At 42.4% G+C, this 15,408-nt stretch overlaps 1 protein-coding gene across 3 annotated transcripts in view; it reads left to right on the top strand.

The window, feature by feature from the left end:
• kiaa0825 (KIAA0825 ortholog) overlaps window positions 1-15,408 on the top strand; it is a 132,840-nt gene that overhangs the window by 14,243 nt on the left and 103,189 nt on the right. For all 3 annotated transcript variants that reach the window (XM_074670733.1, XM_074670734.1, XM_074670735.1), the window contains 3 exons: window positions 9,625-9,792; window positions 11,130-11,215; window positions 11,349-11,612. In XM_074670733.1, the coding sequence (XP_074526834.1) occupies window positions 9,625-9,792; window positions 11,130-11,215; window positions 11,349-11,612 (518 nt within the window). The remainder of the gene's footprint in view (window positions 1-9,624; window positions 9,793-11,129; window positions 11,216-11,348; window positions 11,613-15,408) is intronic.

Below are 15,408 nucleotides of genomic sequence, written 5' to 3'. Positions count from 1 at the left end.
TGATCATTAGAGTTTCTTTTTTCCTTTCTTAGGCCCCGTTTACACAACAACATTTTATATGAAAACGTTAAAATGCAGTGAAAAATCTCTGCGTTTACACAGAAACGCTGAAGTAAGCATCCCAGACCTGTAGTCGGCGCTATAACTGTCTTGTCCAGAAGCAGCTTTTGGGAGATCTCCACCGAAGTAGAGTTGAGCTGGTCATCTGGTGTATTGGGGAATACTAAGTGCAAAAGTGGAGCAACAGATGCACACTTTGTTGAAAGACAGTCAGCAGATTCAGCAGATTGAGCAGCACAAGCACAACAGGGTAGTTCGCGACGATCGTAACAACGTGTTGTCCTGCTGTATGCGCTCGCATGAAGCGGAGTGTGACGTCAGCGTTTCCACTGAAAACGCCGGCTTACCATCTAGATGTTGTCGGCGGCGTTTCAGAAAAATCCCACTCTGGAAGCCGTTTTAAAGTTTGCATTTTAGGTCGGCTAAAACGTTGTTTCCATGTAAAAGCAAGGCTGAAACGCAACAAAACTTTTGCGTTTTACCCTAAAACCATCATTATTGTGCAATCAGCCCCTTAATGTGGGTAAACTTGTTCTTTGAGTTTATTCAGTTGTCCACCACAGCTTGTTTTCCTCCGTATCTAAATTTCATTCCCCTCCTGCTACTTATTACTGCAACCAAATGAACGCTAACAGTTTTCTTTTACCATTTTTACTTTTCCGTTACACTCCAGTGGCAGCGTTTAGTGATCTACACCAGAGCCAAGGCCTCAGTAAGAGATTGTCAGTAACTCCTGTTCCCATTGTAATTGCTTTCTTTTTACCGCCCTCTTTCCTGTCTGCCTCAATTTCCTCCTCTCCAACAAAAAGAGAGGAGCAGCACTTCCAGGGCCAAGGCTCCTTTTGAAGCTACTTCTAAACACTATTTACCACATAGTTTATCTATGACTGTGACGAGTCGTGGTCCAAGGAAATGTCCATGCCAAATCCAAGGTCTGTCAACAGTGTGTGTAAGCCACAGTTAATTCACTCCTACACCTTGAACCTGAGTCAATAAGCACAGTGCCATCCTGGAGAATACTTTGAATTGTCTGCTGTTATCTTAACACAAGTTTTTCAAAAGAAAGACAAAAAAATAAAGTTTAGTATAAGATCGGGAGAAGAAGCTGAATAGCTGCAACACCTTTGTCTTTGGACGTTAAAGAGAAATTGATAAGGCTTGATCTTCTTAACGTGAAGAGTGATGTGGGCATTTTTTGTTGCAGGGTTCAACATTTCCTCGATCTTTGCTCATAGCAAAATGGATAGTTTTAACAGAAAAATAGTTTAAAGACAGAGTTAAAGTATTTGCCCAAAGAGCAGAATGTGTCAGTGTGATGTTATACTGTGACAAGAGAAGAGCCCAGACCTCCACATGCCGTGTCACTTTTGATTCTTAATTCCCCACACATTCTCTTTGTTTCATATTGGCCTATTTACAGCTTGCTGAGGGTAAAGATTCAAAACAACAACAAAAAAAAGTGTAAAGTGTGTGAGCCATTGTTTACTTTTTTCAAAAATGGTGCACATGTCAGCTTCCCTGCGGATCGGGGAGAGGAGTGCTCTTACATCTGCCATTCTTCGATAAACACACCACCAGCCTCGCATCTTTTCACACCCCCTCTCCCTCCCTCCATCTCTCTTCCCATCTCCTCCTCTGGTTTTTACTTTCCCTCTCCTTAAATGTGAGATGAGAGGAGGCAGCCAGGATAATTGGCCATGCGTCAGTTGGGCTGTTTGATCACGTAACGCGGCGGAGGCTACACACCTACGTGCCGCTCAACAAACCGTCAAATGTAGCACCGGAGGCAGAACACGGCTCCAAAGGGAGCAGGGGACCCGTGCTGTGTAATGATGGTAAAATGGAGCAGTTTTGCCTGTGCTGGTTTTAAGTGTGTGTGTGTGTGTGTGTGTGTGTGTGTGTGTGTGTGTGTGTGTGTGTGTGTGTGTGTGTGTGTGTTTTACTATCAGCTGCAACTCAGCTTTGAGGGCTACAACTGGGATTATGTTTTTTGTTGTTCCTGTTGTAAGCCACCCCCACCCCAAAAAGGGCTCACTATCCACCACCCAAATGCCCGTGGCTCCCTAAGAGCCAAAGCTTGAACATTAATGCATAATCTGCTTTCACACTTTACTGTCTATACTGTACGCTACGCCCATAATTGTCAAGACAATTATGACAGTGGTAAAAAGAGAAAGAGATTCTATTTTCATAAGCACCGGATGACTCTTTAGATCTTCCTCTCCCTCCCTGCTGTGTTATTGTTTATTTCTGCAGCAGAGGCAGGCGGTAGGTATATTTTGATAAGAGCCATGCCTGGGAGACTGTGCTGGCTCCCAGGGGAGCAGCGCTGTCTGTAGCATCAGCCACTGTCAAACCACTGAACCATTTAACAGCGTTCACGGCGAGATCTGCCTCCTCTTTTAACCCCACCGACTCAAAGGCAGGCTCTGACATTGTACCGAGACAGATGTGATGGGTCTCAGCCCTCTTTCTTTTTTCCCCCCTCTTTTCCCTCCTCCTTACCCTTTTTCCCTTACTCTCTGGCGTCCACTTCCCCCTCTTCGTTTTTCTTTTTTCTTGTCTTTTCCCATTTTCCTGCAGTTTTCCAAGTGTAATGGGGTGAGCATTGAGACTGGGAAATGTGCTAGACAGGTTGGCTGGTCAGGAACAATACAGGCTTTAAACCTTACTAACACACCTCAGTGAGTCTGCGGGGGAGTGGGCAGGCCATGTGTGTGTCTCTGTATTTGAACATATGCTGGGCTTTGTCCAAAATAACAAAAACTGTAAGCCACATATTACACATTTACTCCTTTTATAGTTATTAAGCATCAACATTCTTACATATTTTTTATACCTTCTGTATTTTGATATTTTTACACATTTTTCTTCTCAAAATTCCTGCCACATTTTTTCTTCTGCAAAAATAAGAGTAAACTATGTGCATTACATTTACGACGGGCTGGATTTGCTGCTTTGAGATGAACTCAAGGCTAATTCAGAAACAGCAATGCTGAAAAACTACACTGTGGTGCACTATGTTTCTACCTTTGAACTTAACCTTGATTTGTTCAAATGTTTATTCTATGTTATGTATGAGTGTATGTTTGCATATACATGCATGTTTTTCAATCACTCTCGAGTGTTTGTCATGTGAACATGTCCCAGCTGTTTTCGAGACCATCTAAGTGTGTGTCTGTGCTCGGTAATTGTGCCCATACTTAGAAAATCATGTGATCAAGACTTGTTTAATACCCTTTTAAAAATGCATCATTAAATTTCCATATGGCATCAGTAATTTTCAAATCTATGCACAGGCAAACCATGTTTTTGCAGGACATCAAAAGCCTTCTCTCCAACCCCTCTGCATACACACATGCAATTTATTCCCTAACAATCGACCACAGGGGTGAAGTCGGGGTTGTGAAATTGTGTTCAAACACTCTGTAACCCCATTCTGATAGCACAGATTGGAATCCCACTTCCACTTATTTCTCCATATGGCGATGTTGGCGGCTCCTTATAGATAAAAAAGAATTGCGTTAGAACATGTATAGCAGGCAAATTCACCCCCAGCGCTACCCCCTCGCCTCGCCCTTTCTGGCTCTTTGAACTCTTTCTTCGAAAAAGCACAGCAGCCTATTCAGCAGGGAGAGAGGCTCTGTAGTGACGAGAGATAGCTCAGCTGAGGCCCTGACTGGCACTGGAGGTGCTTGTGGGGATGGAGGCTACTTGGGAATGGCATTTGTTAATATTTATTAAGAGCAGCTCCTCACCAGATCATATCTCTGTCTGAGTTTATACACACTGTCAGCCAGGGATGTGCATCTGCATGCTATTGTGTAATTATGTTCTAGGTATGGGGGTTTGTACACGTGTGTCTGTGTGCACATGCACATGTGTGTATGTGTTATACTTTCAGTTTGTGGATAAGAAATTTTTGTACTCATACCTTCTTGTCCTTGAAAGCAATAAAAGACTCTGTCTAAGAAAGTTACGACACAAACCAAATGTTTTTAACTAATCAAATCTAGCGTTAGATTGTAACTATGTAGATGTGTAAGTGTCTGTGTTCCTTTTCTCTAAATCATGGGCTCAGTAAAGTCACAGGCAAGAACATACTTCATGGCACTTGAGAATGTGTATTATGATTGCCGTTATTTTTTCCCTGTTCCCTCCAAGTGGCCACAATAGCCTTTGTGAATCACTCTTGAAAAGCTCAAGGATATGAACATGTTTCTAGCACCTTCTATTGAGAAAGCAGGGACAAATATGGTTGGCTTATTGGAGGCAGCCTGCACTTTGTGATGAAGACTGTGTATGATTCACTGAGGGCTTGAAAACAATAATGTGAAGAAGGGCACTAAACAAGTGAGTTTTAATGAAATGCTCCCATCAAGACAATACATTCCTCCATGTTTTTCATCTGGGTTGCTTGGTTCAAGTACACTGAAGAAGCTGAAGAAATCTTAACCCCTTTCTCAGTGTCATGACAATATTTGCCACAAAGAACGCCACAGTAAACACAGACACCGATGGAGACAGCAAACAAAAATAAAGTTTCCTCTGCCCTCACTAAAACACTTCTGTCACTGCTGTAACTCCTTCTTCCCAAAGGCGACTTAATTGAGACATCAAGTATTGCTACTTTCTCCTTCAGTGGCAGGTGGCCCCTGCTGTGGCCTGGTTGCACAGCACCCAGGGAAAGGGCCACCAGAGACTGAGACTTGTGTAGTTTGTCTGCATGTATGTGTGCGTGCATGTGTCAGGGTGAATCACAGCAGGAGGCCTCCCATAATAACGCTGTCTGAGTGAGCAGTGGGCCGCAACTGACGAGGAGGACCCCGGCTGTCACAGGACCTAGCGGGAGGTCCACAGCAGCTCATAGCCTCGTCACATACACACCAATACATTCATGGACGTACCCCAAAGCACCAGCACGACCCTGCTTGACACCCTACGAGCACACTCGGAGGCACAGATACACAGAGAACATGGACACAAAAAGAAACAGAAGGGCTCAACACTCTCAGAGCATTAACACCCCAAGAGCAAAGTGTTCTAATAAGAGTGAAGCAGCGAACAAGTACACACTCTTACCACACACAAGGACAGAGTGGACAGATACGTATGGATATTTAAGTCCTTGGATATGTGGGGTAACATCTGCTTGCAGAAGAGTTTGGTTTTCATTTAGTTTTTGCACCTGTTCCTTTTTTTGTTGCATAAATTATTTTGCTTTCAAACAACATGTGGATAAAAGTCATTTACCCATGGTGTTCCTCAAGGGTCAGTTCTTGGTCCTCATCTATTTTCTATCTCGTGCTTCTCTTCAAAGGATATTGCCCTAATTTTACTCTGAAATCTCTTGACAGAGTCTTGATGAGCACTTCTTAATATGTTTACTGAAATGCTCTTAACAGTTCTGGCTTCAGAAGAAGAAGAAGCACAAAGTTTGATATGTGGCCTTAAGCTACATTACTTGAGGCAATGACAGTAGAAACTCAAGAAAGTGGGGGAGAAAATACAGTTATGTGGAGCAAGCAAAAATGCGGGTACCATCCGACCATTGCAGTTTGCTTCTTTTCTGTAGCTTGAGGCTAGCTCATTTTGGCAAACTAGACTGAATTACTTTTAGTTTCTGTCGGAATAAAAGGAAAGTTTTGACAATGACGAGGAATGCTTTTATTCTGTTAGTCTGTAATACTTAGTAAAGTGTCATTCATGTGCATGCCAGTGAATAAAGGTACATTTTTATGTCTGTAGTTTAACCTACAAACAGACCAAGGGCTAGTGGTGCTAGCTCTGCTAATCTTAGCCACACTAAAGAAAAACGTAAGATCAGAATTGTTGACCCACAGGCCCTATGATCCCTTGTTTAGCCATAATAAGTAAATTATGCACAATTTTGACTATTTCCTTATTTTTGGACTAGTCCATTAAAGTTCTGTTCAAAAAAAAAAAACAGGGAATAGGTCATTTATGAACATTTCTTGACAGTGGTAACTTTTCTGACACCTTATGCTTAAAACCCCAAAAAGTCAGAAGGATACAGCTTCACATATTTCAAAGTTACTTGTTTCTAAATAAAGATGGCAGCATAATGTTTCTGATTCTGTTTTAAGCATTTTGAGCAGTATGTAAAGCAGGTTACATTCCCATTTTTCAATACATGTGATAAAATTGGCTTCTGAAATTCCCATTTCCTTATCTTTCTTGATATAATGAAGAAAATGCTTACATCACCTGCTGTTATGTTGAACAACAAACATCTGCACAAACACAGAGAGCTCATCTTCACATATTGTGATCACATGATAAGAGACTGGAGGCCAGTTGTTCTCTGTTAAGGGAAAGTCAGACCTCCCCTCTGATGGTCTGATTTACACTACAGAGAGACAGAATGAGGGAATGGGGAACAGAGGATGAGTGAGTGAGAAAGAGGGAGAGATGCTGTGCTGGAGAGAAATTAAATCAGTGGCTAAATTATTGCATGATTGCCCATTCCCCAAAGACTTGGGCATCATTTGGTGGAAAGTGTCTAATAATTGGTTTTCGGCCATGTCAGACACATGCAATTCCCCCTACTAATGGCTCTGTTTGGAAGAACTGGGCCTCTTGGGTCAGAGAGGGACAGAAAATAGCCAGACGGCAAAAAGCACCCTACGCCCTTCCTCCTTTTTCCTCGCTCAGATAAACAAGGGAACAAGAGAGAAAGAGAGCGACACAGAGAAGGGGAGAGATGGCAAGAAGGAGTGTGTGTATGTGAGCAAAGAGGAAATGAAGTGGCAATAAGTGCAGCCAAAGGGGAAATGCTCTTCACCGTGAGTTTAATACATCAGACTGGGGATTTGGCAGCCCGCCACACAGCAATTGTTTACCTTTTTGCTCACTGGCTGCATCTGTTCTGTTTTGTAAACGGCACTAAACTATTCGCCCGTAAACACCGGAATCAATAACAACTGCTAAGGGAATTCCCTTATCCCGCCCCTCCTTCTCTTCCCCATGTTTTCATCCCTTACCACCACCCCTTTTCCTTCCACTAGATCTCCTCCTCCTTCCTTCCCCTCTTTCTCTCTCTATGTTCCCTGCCAGTCAAGAGCAATGTGTGTGTATTAGAAAGAGAGAGGGAGAGAAGGAGTGTGTGCTGTGGAGCTGATGGTAAAACCCACAGGAGAGACAGACAACAAGCAGACTGATGGCTCGCCAAAAATACCTGCTCTGTTTGTTTCTTTTCTTTCTGTCTCACATTGTTGTCATTGTTAAAAGCTACAAACTGAAGCTGGCCACTGTAGACTTAGAGACTTCAGTGTTACCAGACATTTTCCATAACGTTAAATATAAAAGATAAACAAACCCCCAACACACAGTATTTCAAAGTTTTTGTAGAGTGACATTTTCCTTGACATGTGCTTGTTTGCTGTGAGGGCTTGTGGTTAGACGCACACTGCCTTTATGGTTATCACAGAAATGTGGCCAACCATTGATTTTCCTTTTGTATATAAGAACAACCTCTGCACTATAATGTCATAAAAAGGCGCTCTTATATAAACATATCATTCTGCTTTCAGCACCTGCTTCTGCACTAGTCCTCCTTTATTGATTTTCAGCGCATTGACCTTTGGTTGAACTCTTCTGCTTGCTACTGCCCTTCTACATTCAACTCCATGAGACATGCCATGCACTATGCTATATGACACACCTGGGTGCTTTTAAGCACACCCTCTCCATCAAATAACTATGAGAGCCTCCATTTGGCCTTACTGTTGTGACAAAGGTATAATGAGGTTTAGATGGCTGTGTACTAGACGGCTATGGCTATAAGGCTATTTGGCTAGGGAGGTGGCTATAAATACCTATATAGCCTAGGCGGTGGAGCTTGGTGAGAGGTGGAGGTAGTGCATTGCAAAACATCAAGGTCATGTTCGACTATGAGAGTGTGACTTAGTGAGCAAGTGTAACAGTTATAGGGTCACATGATGGGAAAGTGAATGGTCAGGAATAAGAGGGACAAAGATGGTGCTCAGATAAAGGTGACGCTCCAGATGGAGTGGTGATTAATGGGTGCTATGCTCAGATGAAGACCCAGCAAAGGTGGGATGGGAGGAGGGATGTTAGCAGTGTAAGCTTTTTGGAGAATCCAGCGGCTGTTTCTCTAATGTGTCCCTGTCTCATTCGGTTTAGACTGTTTACTCTTGAGTTGTTGACAGCTTTACTTTGCCCCTGTGCTGAGGCACGGAAAGCACTGTTGAATTACGGGTGACCTCTGAAATAGACATGACTGTTGGTGCGTGTGTGAATGTGCAAGCTGGAGAATGAGGCTGGCACGTGGGTGTCAGCCAGGTCACGCATGTACACATGCCGTACGAGATGGTCTCTTTTGCACAGACTCCCACTGGACCCTATTACAGAGGAGCTGCAGACCCATGCAGCTTAATTACACATACACACAAACTCATGCACAGTCTAACACACGCGAAATAATCACACGGCTATTCACACATGGTGTCCCACACTCGTGCTCACGCTCTTGCACATAAATACATGCATACAGTAACACTTGCAAACACAAACAAACTTGAGGTCAGAATTTATTCTGCAGTGACCACATAGTTTGCTGCAGTGTGACAATTATCCTGCAAGAGTGACATGTGCAAATGGGAGTGACAGCGCTTTCTGCAAATCAAGTTTTTCCTAATGACCTGCATTACATGCACATAAACACACTTGTACATACGCAACAGGAGCACTCAAGAACTCACTATATAAGAACACACACACACGTAACATACACACACGTAACATACACACACGCACGCACGCCTGCATGCACAGAGTCACACCTCATGCATGATTAAACCAGGCTTCCCAGGGGACAGTGTGTTGTCATATTGTCAGATTTTGTTTAACAATATAACAAAATTACATTAGGATCCAGAGGCAATAATGTAACAATTATTGGAAAAAGGGCCCCCCTCTTCTCCTCTTTCCTCAACGCTCAATCATCTCGCCGCTTTCAGAGTCAAGGCTAATACTGAGCTCATCCAGTCCCAAATGCCTTTGCAGTGGAGGAGCTCATTTAAGCGGACACACAAAAGTATTTGTGCATGTGTCTGGGAGTATGGCAACGCATCTCCCAGCCGCCCATTCTCCAGCTTAATGCGGAACATCCCCCGGGTGATGGCTTTGGCAGCCTCCAAAATGGGAAATCCATATTTGCCGAGGGGGTCATCGGCGGGTTAGGGGGAGAAAAGTTTTGTGCCGGGAGAGAAGATGTGCATGTGTGACTTCTTGGGGAGCAAAGTTTTGCATATTTTTCACAGCGTCTTTGTTTATGCTGTGTATTGGGAAAACATGAATGGTTCGATATTTATAAGAGGTGCCGTGCAAGGCAAAACTTGCAGAGGGGGGTGTTCTCTGATGAGTGCTTGTAAGCTGGGTTGAAAACTTAGTTTCATGAATTGTTTCCTGAACTGTAAGCTCTAGTGCAAGTTCTCACTCTTCTATCTTTCTGTCTGCTATGCATTCACTTTTTATCTTTTCTTTTCTTTTGTCTTACATTGTTTTTCTCTGTATTCACAGCGCCAATGGAGCTTCCCATGAAAAACAGGAGCTTCAGTTTGACCTCCCACCAGCTGAGGGCATTAACCCAGCTAGCCTGCACCCTGCTGGGCTTTGAGAGGACAGTGAAGAAGCTCGTTACTAATATGACTTTCATCGACTGTACAGGAGAGACTCCTTGTGTAAAAGGTGGGATTACATGGCTCAAATGAGCACGCCTGACTTGCTGAACTCTTGATCCTCACTAAGGTCAAGTTACCTAATGACACTTTCTTTGAGAATTTAAGAAGTGTGTAGCCTGAGCAGTAAAACAGATACTTTTATAATAATACTATTTGATTAATCATGAGATTAAAACATTATTGGCAACAATATGGTGGGAGGGGCAGCTCTATGTTTCCAGAACTGTTCATGGGCCTCTTTCCAAGCATGAACAGTCCAGTTACACCCCCACAAAGACCCACACATGCACAGACACCCATTAGTGCGTGTTCGAGCAGGAAATCTGTGTTATGTCCAAAGAAATGTTACTTTAGTGTGGAATTATCCAGGGTGTTATATAAGCCTCTAGTATCTCTTTCCTCTCTCCCCTTTGAACTGCAGCAGCAGAGATGTTAAATGAAAGCTTTTGGTGCATGGAGTAATTTCCATAAAGGTTACATTTACAAAAACAAGACTTGCAGAAAGGCTCAATTTACAGAGAGGTAAACAGCCTTTAAAGGGCAGTTATCCAAATCATTAATTTCAGGCAATCAAACGGCTTAATTACCAGAAATTCATCAGATGGGCTTAAAGGTCAAAAAGTGATGCGCACGCTGCTTCCTCCTTCTTCCATTCCACACGGTCTTGTTCGACTAAATTGCCTCGCCTGGGGTCTCACTCTTCGCCTTCTGATTAGGAAACTGTGGCCTTGATGTTCACGCTTTTTTAATTGCAGCCCAATCCAACATCCTGTATGCTTGTCTTCACATAACCCCCCCTTACGCTCCCTTGTCTCCCCCACATATCCACACAATCTCCCCTCATGGAATACCCCCATATGTGGCTGATGCAATCTGGGTTGAAATCAAATCTAAGCCCCAAATTTAGACTCGTAAAGCCAATGCCGTTAGCATTTACAGCCTTATTCTGCTCATTCCTCTGAGGCATGTACAGTTATACTGCGGTCACTTTGGCTCATTTTGGCTCATGGGGAAGAAAAAAGAGCACTGTGACCCATATTGGCTCTGGGTTATATGGAGTTGCTTTCATGTCTCTGGTCTCGGCTTCTGGCTAGCTTTTTACTGATGATATGATGCAGAATCTGTGTGTGATATGGAAATAGTCATCCTAAATAATGCGCAGATTTAATCGTTATTAACAAACACCATACATCATTCCACTCTTGAAAATATTTCTGCTTCTAAATTTTAAATTGTTTAAATGTATCCCTTCCCTGGTTTGACAAATAGACCAAAAATCATTCATCTTTGTGTCTTTCAAAATGTGTTTCATGACATGTGTATTAAAAAGTATCTGACATTTAGGTATCTTGAAAAAGAGCAGAGAGGATTCAGACATGGCAGCAGATGGGAGGAAATCCACAGCTGAATCTCTTCCACACACACCAGAGGTGGGACATCAGTTTGCTCTCCAAATGATCCTGTGGACAACGAAGTTGCCTGACAGTTTGCTTCTCCTGAAATTGATTATTTCCCTCTGCTCTCACGAATAACTTGACTGTCTCCTCCTCTCGTGTTCTGCAGGTGCAGGTGCAGGTGTTGGAGTTTGAGTGGAGGTCATCATATAGGGGGCTGGTCCCTCATATGGCACATTGTGTAAAAGTGGTGCTGGATGATGTTTGTGCCAAGAGTCTACAGCAGGAAGAGGATTTATTTTCTTCAGGTCACACCTCCATCACCCTGATGCACATTAGTGGAGACACAACCCTTAGTGGGAGCAACACATGTCTCAGCGAGGATTCCCTCCACACCTACTCAGAGAGACAGACTCCTAAAATGATAGCGAAGGTAATCCTGGAGTTGGATTAGAATAGACTAAACAGTGTGCTAATCTTGACAGTGCATCGTCAGATGTGTGCAGTCCATGCCTCATACACACAACGTGGCAAACCTTGCAGGGCAAAAGCTATAGTTTAGGAATCACTTCCATCTTCTCTAACAACATACAACTGCACTCAAGGTTTTGATACCCATTTTGTTTTTTGTTTTTTCTAACAAGCATATAATTTGCAACACGACATTTGCAGTTTTTTGGAATTAGCAGAAGATTTAACCCTTTCTTACTTTTGGTTGAGATACTCAAAATATTCATCTTTTTAGATTTTAAAGTGGAAATGACTTCCTTTTACTGCATTTGTTGGCGAATTTAAAATTTTCCTTTGATTATGACCAGCCAAGGTACAGGCTGTGATAAATCAAGATAAACCATAGTCTTAAGAGTACCGTCTTAACCTAGCTTTGTGCATGGGCAGGTTTTGTCGTCCACACCTCTGTCCCTGTCCTCTTCATCCTCCTTTATTACTACCTGACTGCACAATGCTGGTCTACACGCATCACCCACACCCAGACAGATTAATGCTTTTTGTAACCCAGGCGGAAAGCACCCTCTATACAGAAAGCCCAAATGATTTGAGCCTTACACAGTTGACACCCTGGATCAGAGAGGGCCTTGGGAAGAGTCATCAGTATTACTCGAGGGGAGGAATCACAGGACAAAAGAGCAGACATGGGGGAGCCAAGAACCACTGTGGAAGATTTTACAAGGGCTAGATGGTGGAGAGGGAAGGTGTTGAATGAAAGGGGAAAGCATTGGGCCTACAGATGATAGAGGGATGTAGCACAAAGGAAAAGAAGCAGGGCCAGAGAGGAGGATAAAAAGGGGATAGTGAGAGACAAGGGATGAGAAGAGGGGGCCTGGGAAATGGCAGGCAGAGGTGAAGTGGGCACCTGAGATTAACTTTTCTCAGGAGGAAGACCAGCATGTGATGTGAGACCAGGCTTAGTGTCAAACTCTACAAAGGTTTTCCTGTGTTTCAGAGTTGGTCTGCTATATATTTAGCTCAATATGAGATCTAACTGTTCTGGTTTTTCTTGCTCCTTGTTTTGCTCCTCTTACTCCTGCTGGACGTGTTTTCCTCTTGAAACTCTCCCCAATTCATATTCCTCCATCTTTCTCTCCTCTACACTGCTCTCTGTGTAGGCCCTTATTATTAATACCTCACCTTCCTCCTCCTGACAGTGTTTGTGGCTCTCATTGCTAACGAGAGTCAGAATTTGTCTGTGCTCAGGACCTGTACAAGATATTTACGTGTAGGTCAACGCTTCAAAGATGAGAGCCTTTCAACCCAAAGGTTATACATGCATGCATTTGCATTCAGTAACACTGAGTCAGACAGACACCCAAGACCAGATATTATATATATTTATACTTTTACCCCCCTTGTCCTTTTTTTGACACATGCCCTACTGCTTGAGTAGGGAGCAAATTACTATACAAGACATAAGCATGAAATATGGCTGGTTCAAAGGCATTATGATGGATCAATATTTCACACATTTATATTCATATGTTCATACCTCAATTGTCACTTTTTTTCATGTGAGCCCACTTCACTGTCAGTATTTCCATACATATGCAGCCTGCGATGATACAGTTCATCCATCAGACTTCTTTAGAGGGTGAGATTTTTTTTTTTATTGGCAGTCAGTTGTGCAGTGAATGCCAAACAACCCCCTCAGTCAACAGCTGGAACTGGCCCTCCTGTCAGAACCTGGGATTGAGCTCTCCTTGTTTGGGTGAGCCTTTCTAACCTAGATGCTAGCTCTCTATTATGGCAGCACAAGTGCCTTTTCTGTATTCACACTCCACTGACGCCCTCACCTCCACTTGTCTACCTACTCCACATTCTGCACACACAAACAGGCCTCCCTAGCACTTAAAAACTTTACACAATCTCTTTCACCTTGCTGCAATAGTCCTGGTGGGATTCCAGGCTTTGATCTTAGCTAGTTAAGGTTTCAGCCTGTGGACGCATGTGTGTGGTTGTGTTTTTTTCTGCTATGTGTGTGTGTGCGCACGCTTTCTCTGCTGGTGCTGGTACTGTAAGTGTATGAGATGCTCCTCCTGGGCCTCTCCATCACCCTGCTAATGCTGATTGTTGCGCCTGCCTCTGCTTCCTCCCTCTCAAAGCTAAGCTCCTAATGACTACATGTAGTCAGATATTGACTTAATTGTCCAAACGGCCATTGTTCCCAGGCCTTTTAACCCCTCTGGAAGCTTTAAAGGAGAAAATTGTGTAAAGAGATTGTGAGATTGTCAATTGTGTACACACAGTGGAGCCCTGATCTGACAGAATGTCGAATTTCACCGTCAGCTCCTGCACTGAGTCAAGTAATAGAGTGTGTGAGCAAGAGGTACATGTGATAATTGATTGATTGATCTAACTTGCATAGAGGTTTCTGAGTTATTGTAATTTTTCATGGCTTGCCAGCTTCACAAAACATGCTTTGTTTGAAGCTTTTAAGATTCTGCCTGTCTCATAACTTATGTATGGCTGTATAAATTTTCACACACACATGTGCTCCTTGGCACATGCCTGATCAGCTTTCACTGCTCTCAGTGTCATGTCAATGGGAAGCACATGATATTGTTGAGGCAAAGGCTCTGCATGTGTTTCGTTCTCTGCAGTGATGGTGCATTTAAGGGACCCGCAGAATATTATGTTTAAGTGCATGCAGTGTGTTCATTTTTGGCTTAGCAATCAGCACAACATGATCACAAAATTGAAATACACATCCGATTTTTCATGTGTCTGTCTTCCTTTGAGGAGGTTTTTTTTTTTTTACTGTTTATGACACTTACTGGAACTAATACTGATGCCTTAATGATCTACTGAAGCCAAAACAACAACAATTACAAAATGTACCAAATAAATTGTTTTTATGACTTAAGTGTGAATGTCTTAAAGCTCTGCTGGCAGGGTAGGTGTCAGATGAAGTAAGCGACAGAACTCTTCAGGAACAATTTTTTGTATTGCCCACAGCGATGCTCCTCAAAGAGCAATAAACTTCTCTGATTAAAGGAAGAAAGATGAAATTGTCTTGTTTAAATAACTCTGTTTACATATTTTCCAGGCAAAATCAGCAAGGAGATAAGAGATATCACTTTATCCACAGGGGGGTGCCAAAATTGGCACAAACTAAAAGTTTCTGGATGGAGCTTTAAAGCTTACTTTTGCCCCCTGTGAGGGGCTCTGTGTTTTTTCTGAAACAGACTAAACTTAAAAATGATGTCTGTTCTTTCAGTTTCAACAGCAGGGAAAGGGTGAAGTGGCTAAATGCATCCCACTGAAATAGTTCCTTTCTAAAAAAAAAAAAAATAATAAATTAAACTTTTTGGTGGCAGAGTTTTTCAGTAAGTGATATATTTTGCTATTGTGAGTAAGAAGAGAGTCAGATTCTTTGTTTAAAATATATATATATATATATATATATATATATATATATATATATATATATATATATATATATATATATATAGTATAATTTAATATAAGTATTATATTTCTGAAGCACTTTTTACTCAAAAAACAAGGTTTTTAGGCTTTTGTTGTTGCACATTTACTCCAAATTTTGCAGGAAAGAAAAGCTGCATCATAACTGTAATATTGGGACTGCACACCATATCCTGTGCACAGTCACTTGTTGCATATAGATGAAACTGAAACAGTTATTTTACTTTTTCCACAACTTTTTTTTTTTTTTTTACAAATTAACTGTATTTTTATTTCGGTTATTTACTGAG

Source organism: Halichoeres trimaculatus, unplaced genomic scaffold (assembly GCF_033239565.1).
Source record: "Halichoeres trimaculatus isolate MK-OKI-2021-1 unplaced genomic scaffold, fHalTri1.1 fHalTri1_scaffold_5, whole genome shotgun sequence".
NCBI lineage: Eukaryota > Metazoa > Chordata > Actinopteri > Labriformes > Labridae > Halichoeres > Halichoeres trimaculatus.
The sequence above is the reverse complement of the archived record's forward strand: the minus strand, read 5'-3'. Positions and strand labels throughout refer to the sequence as shown.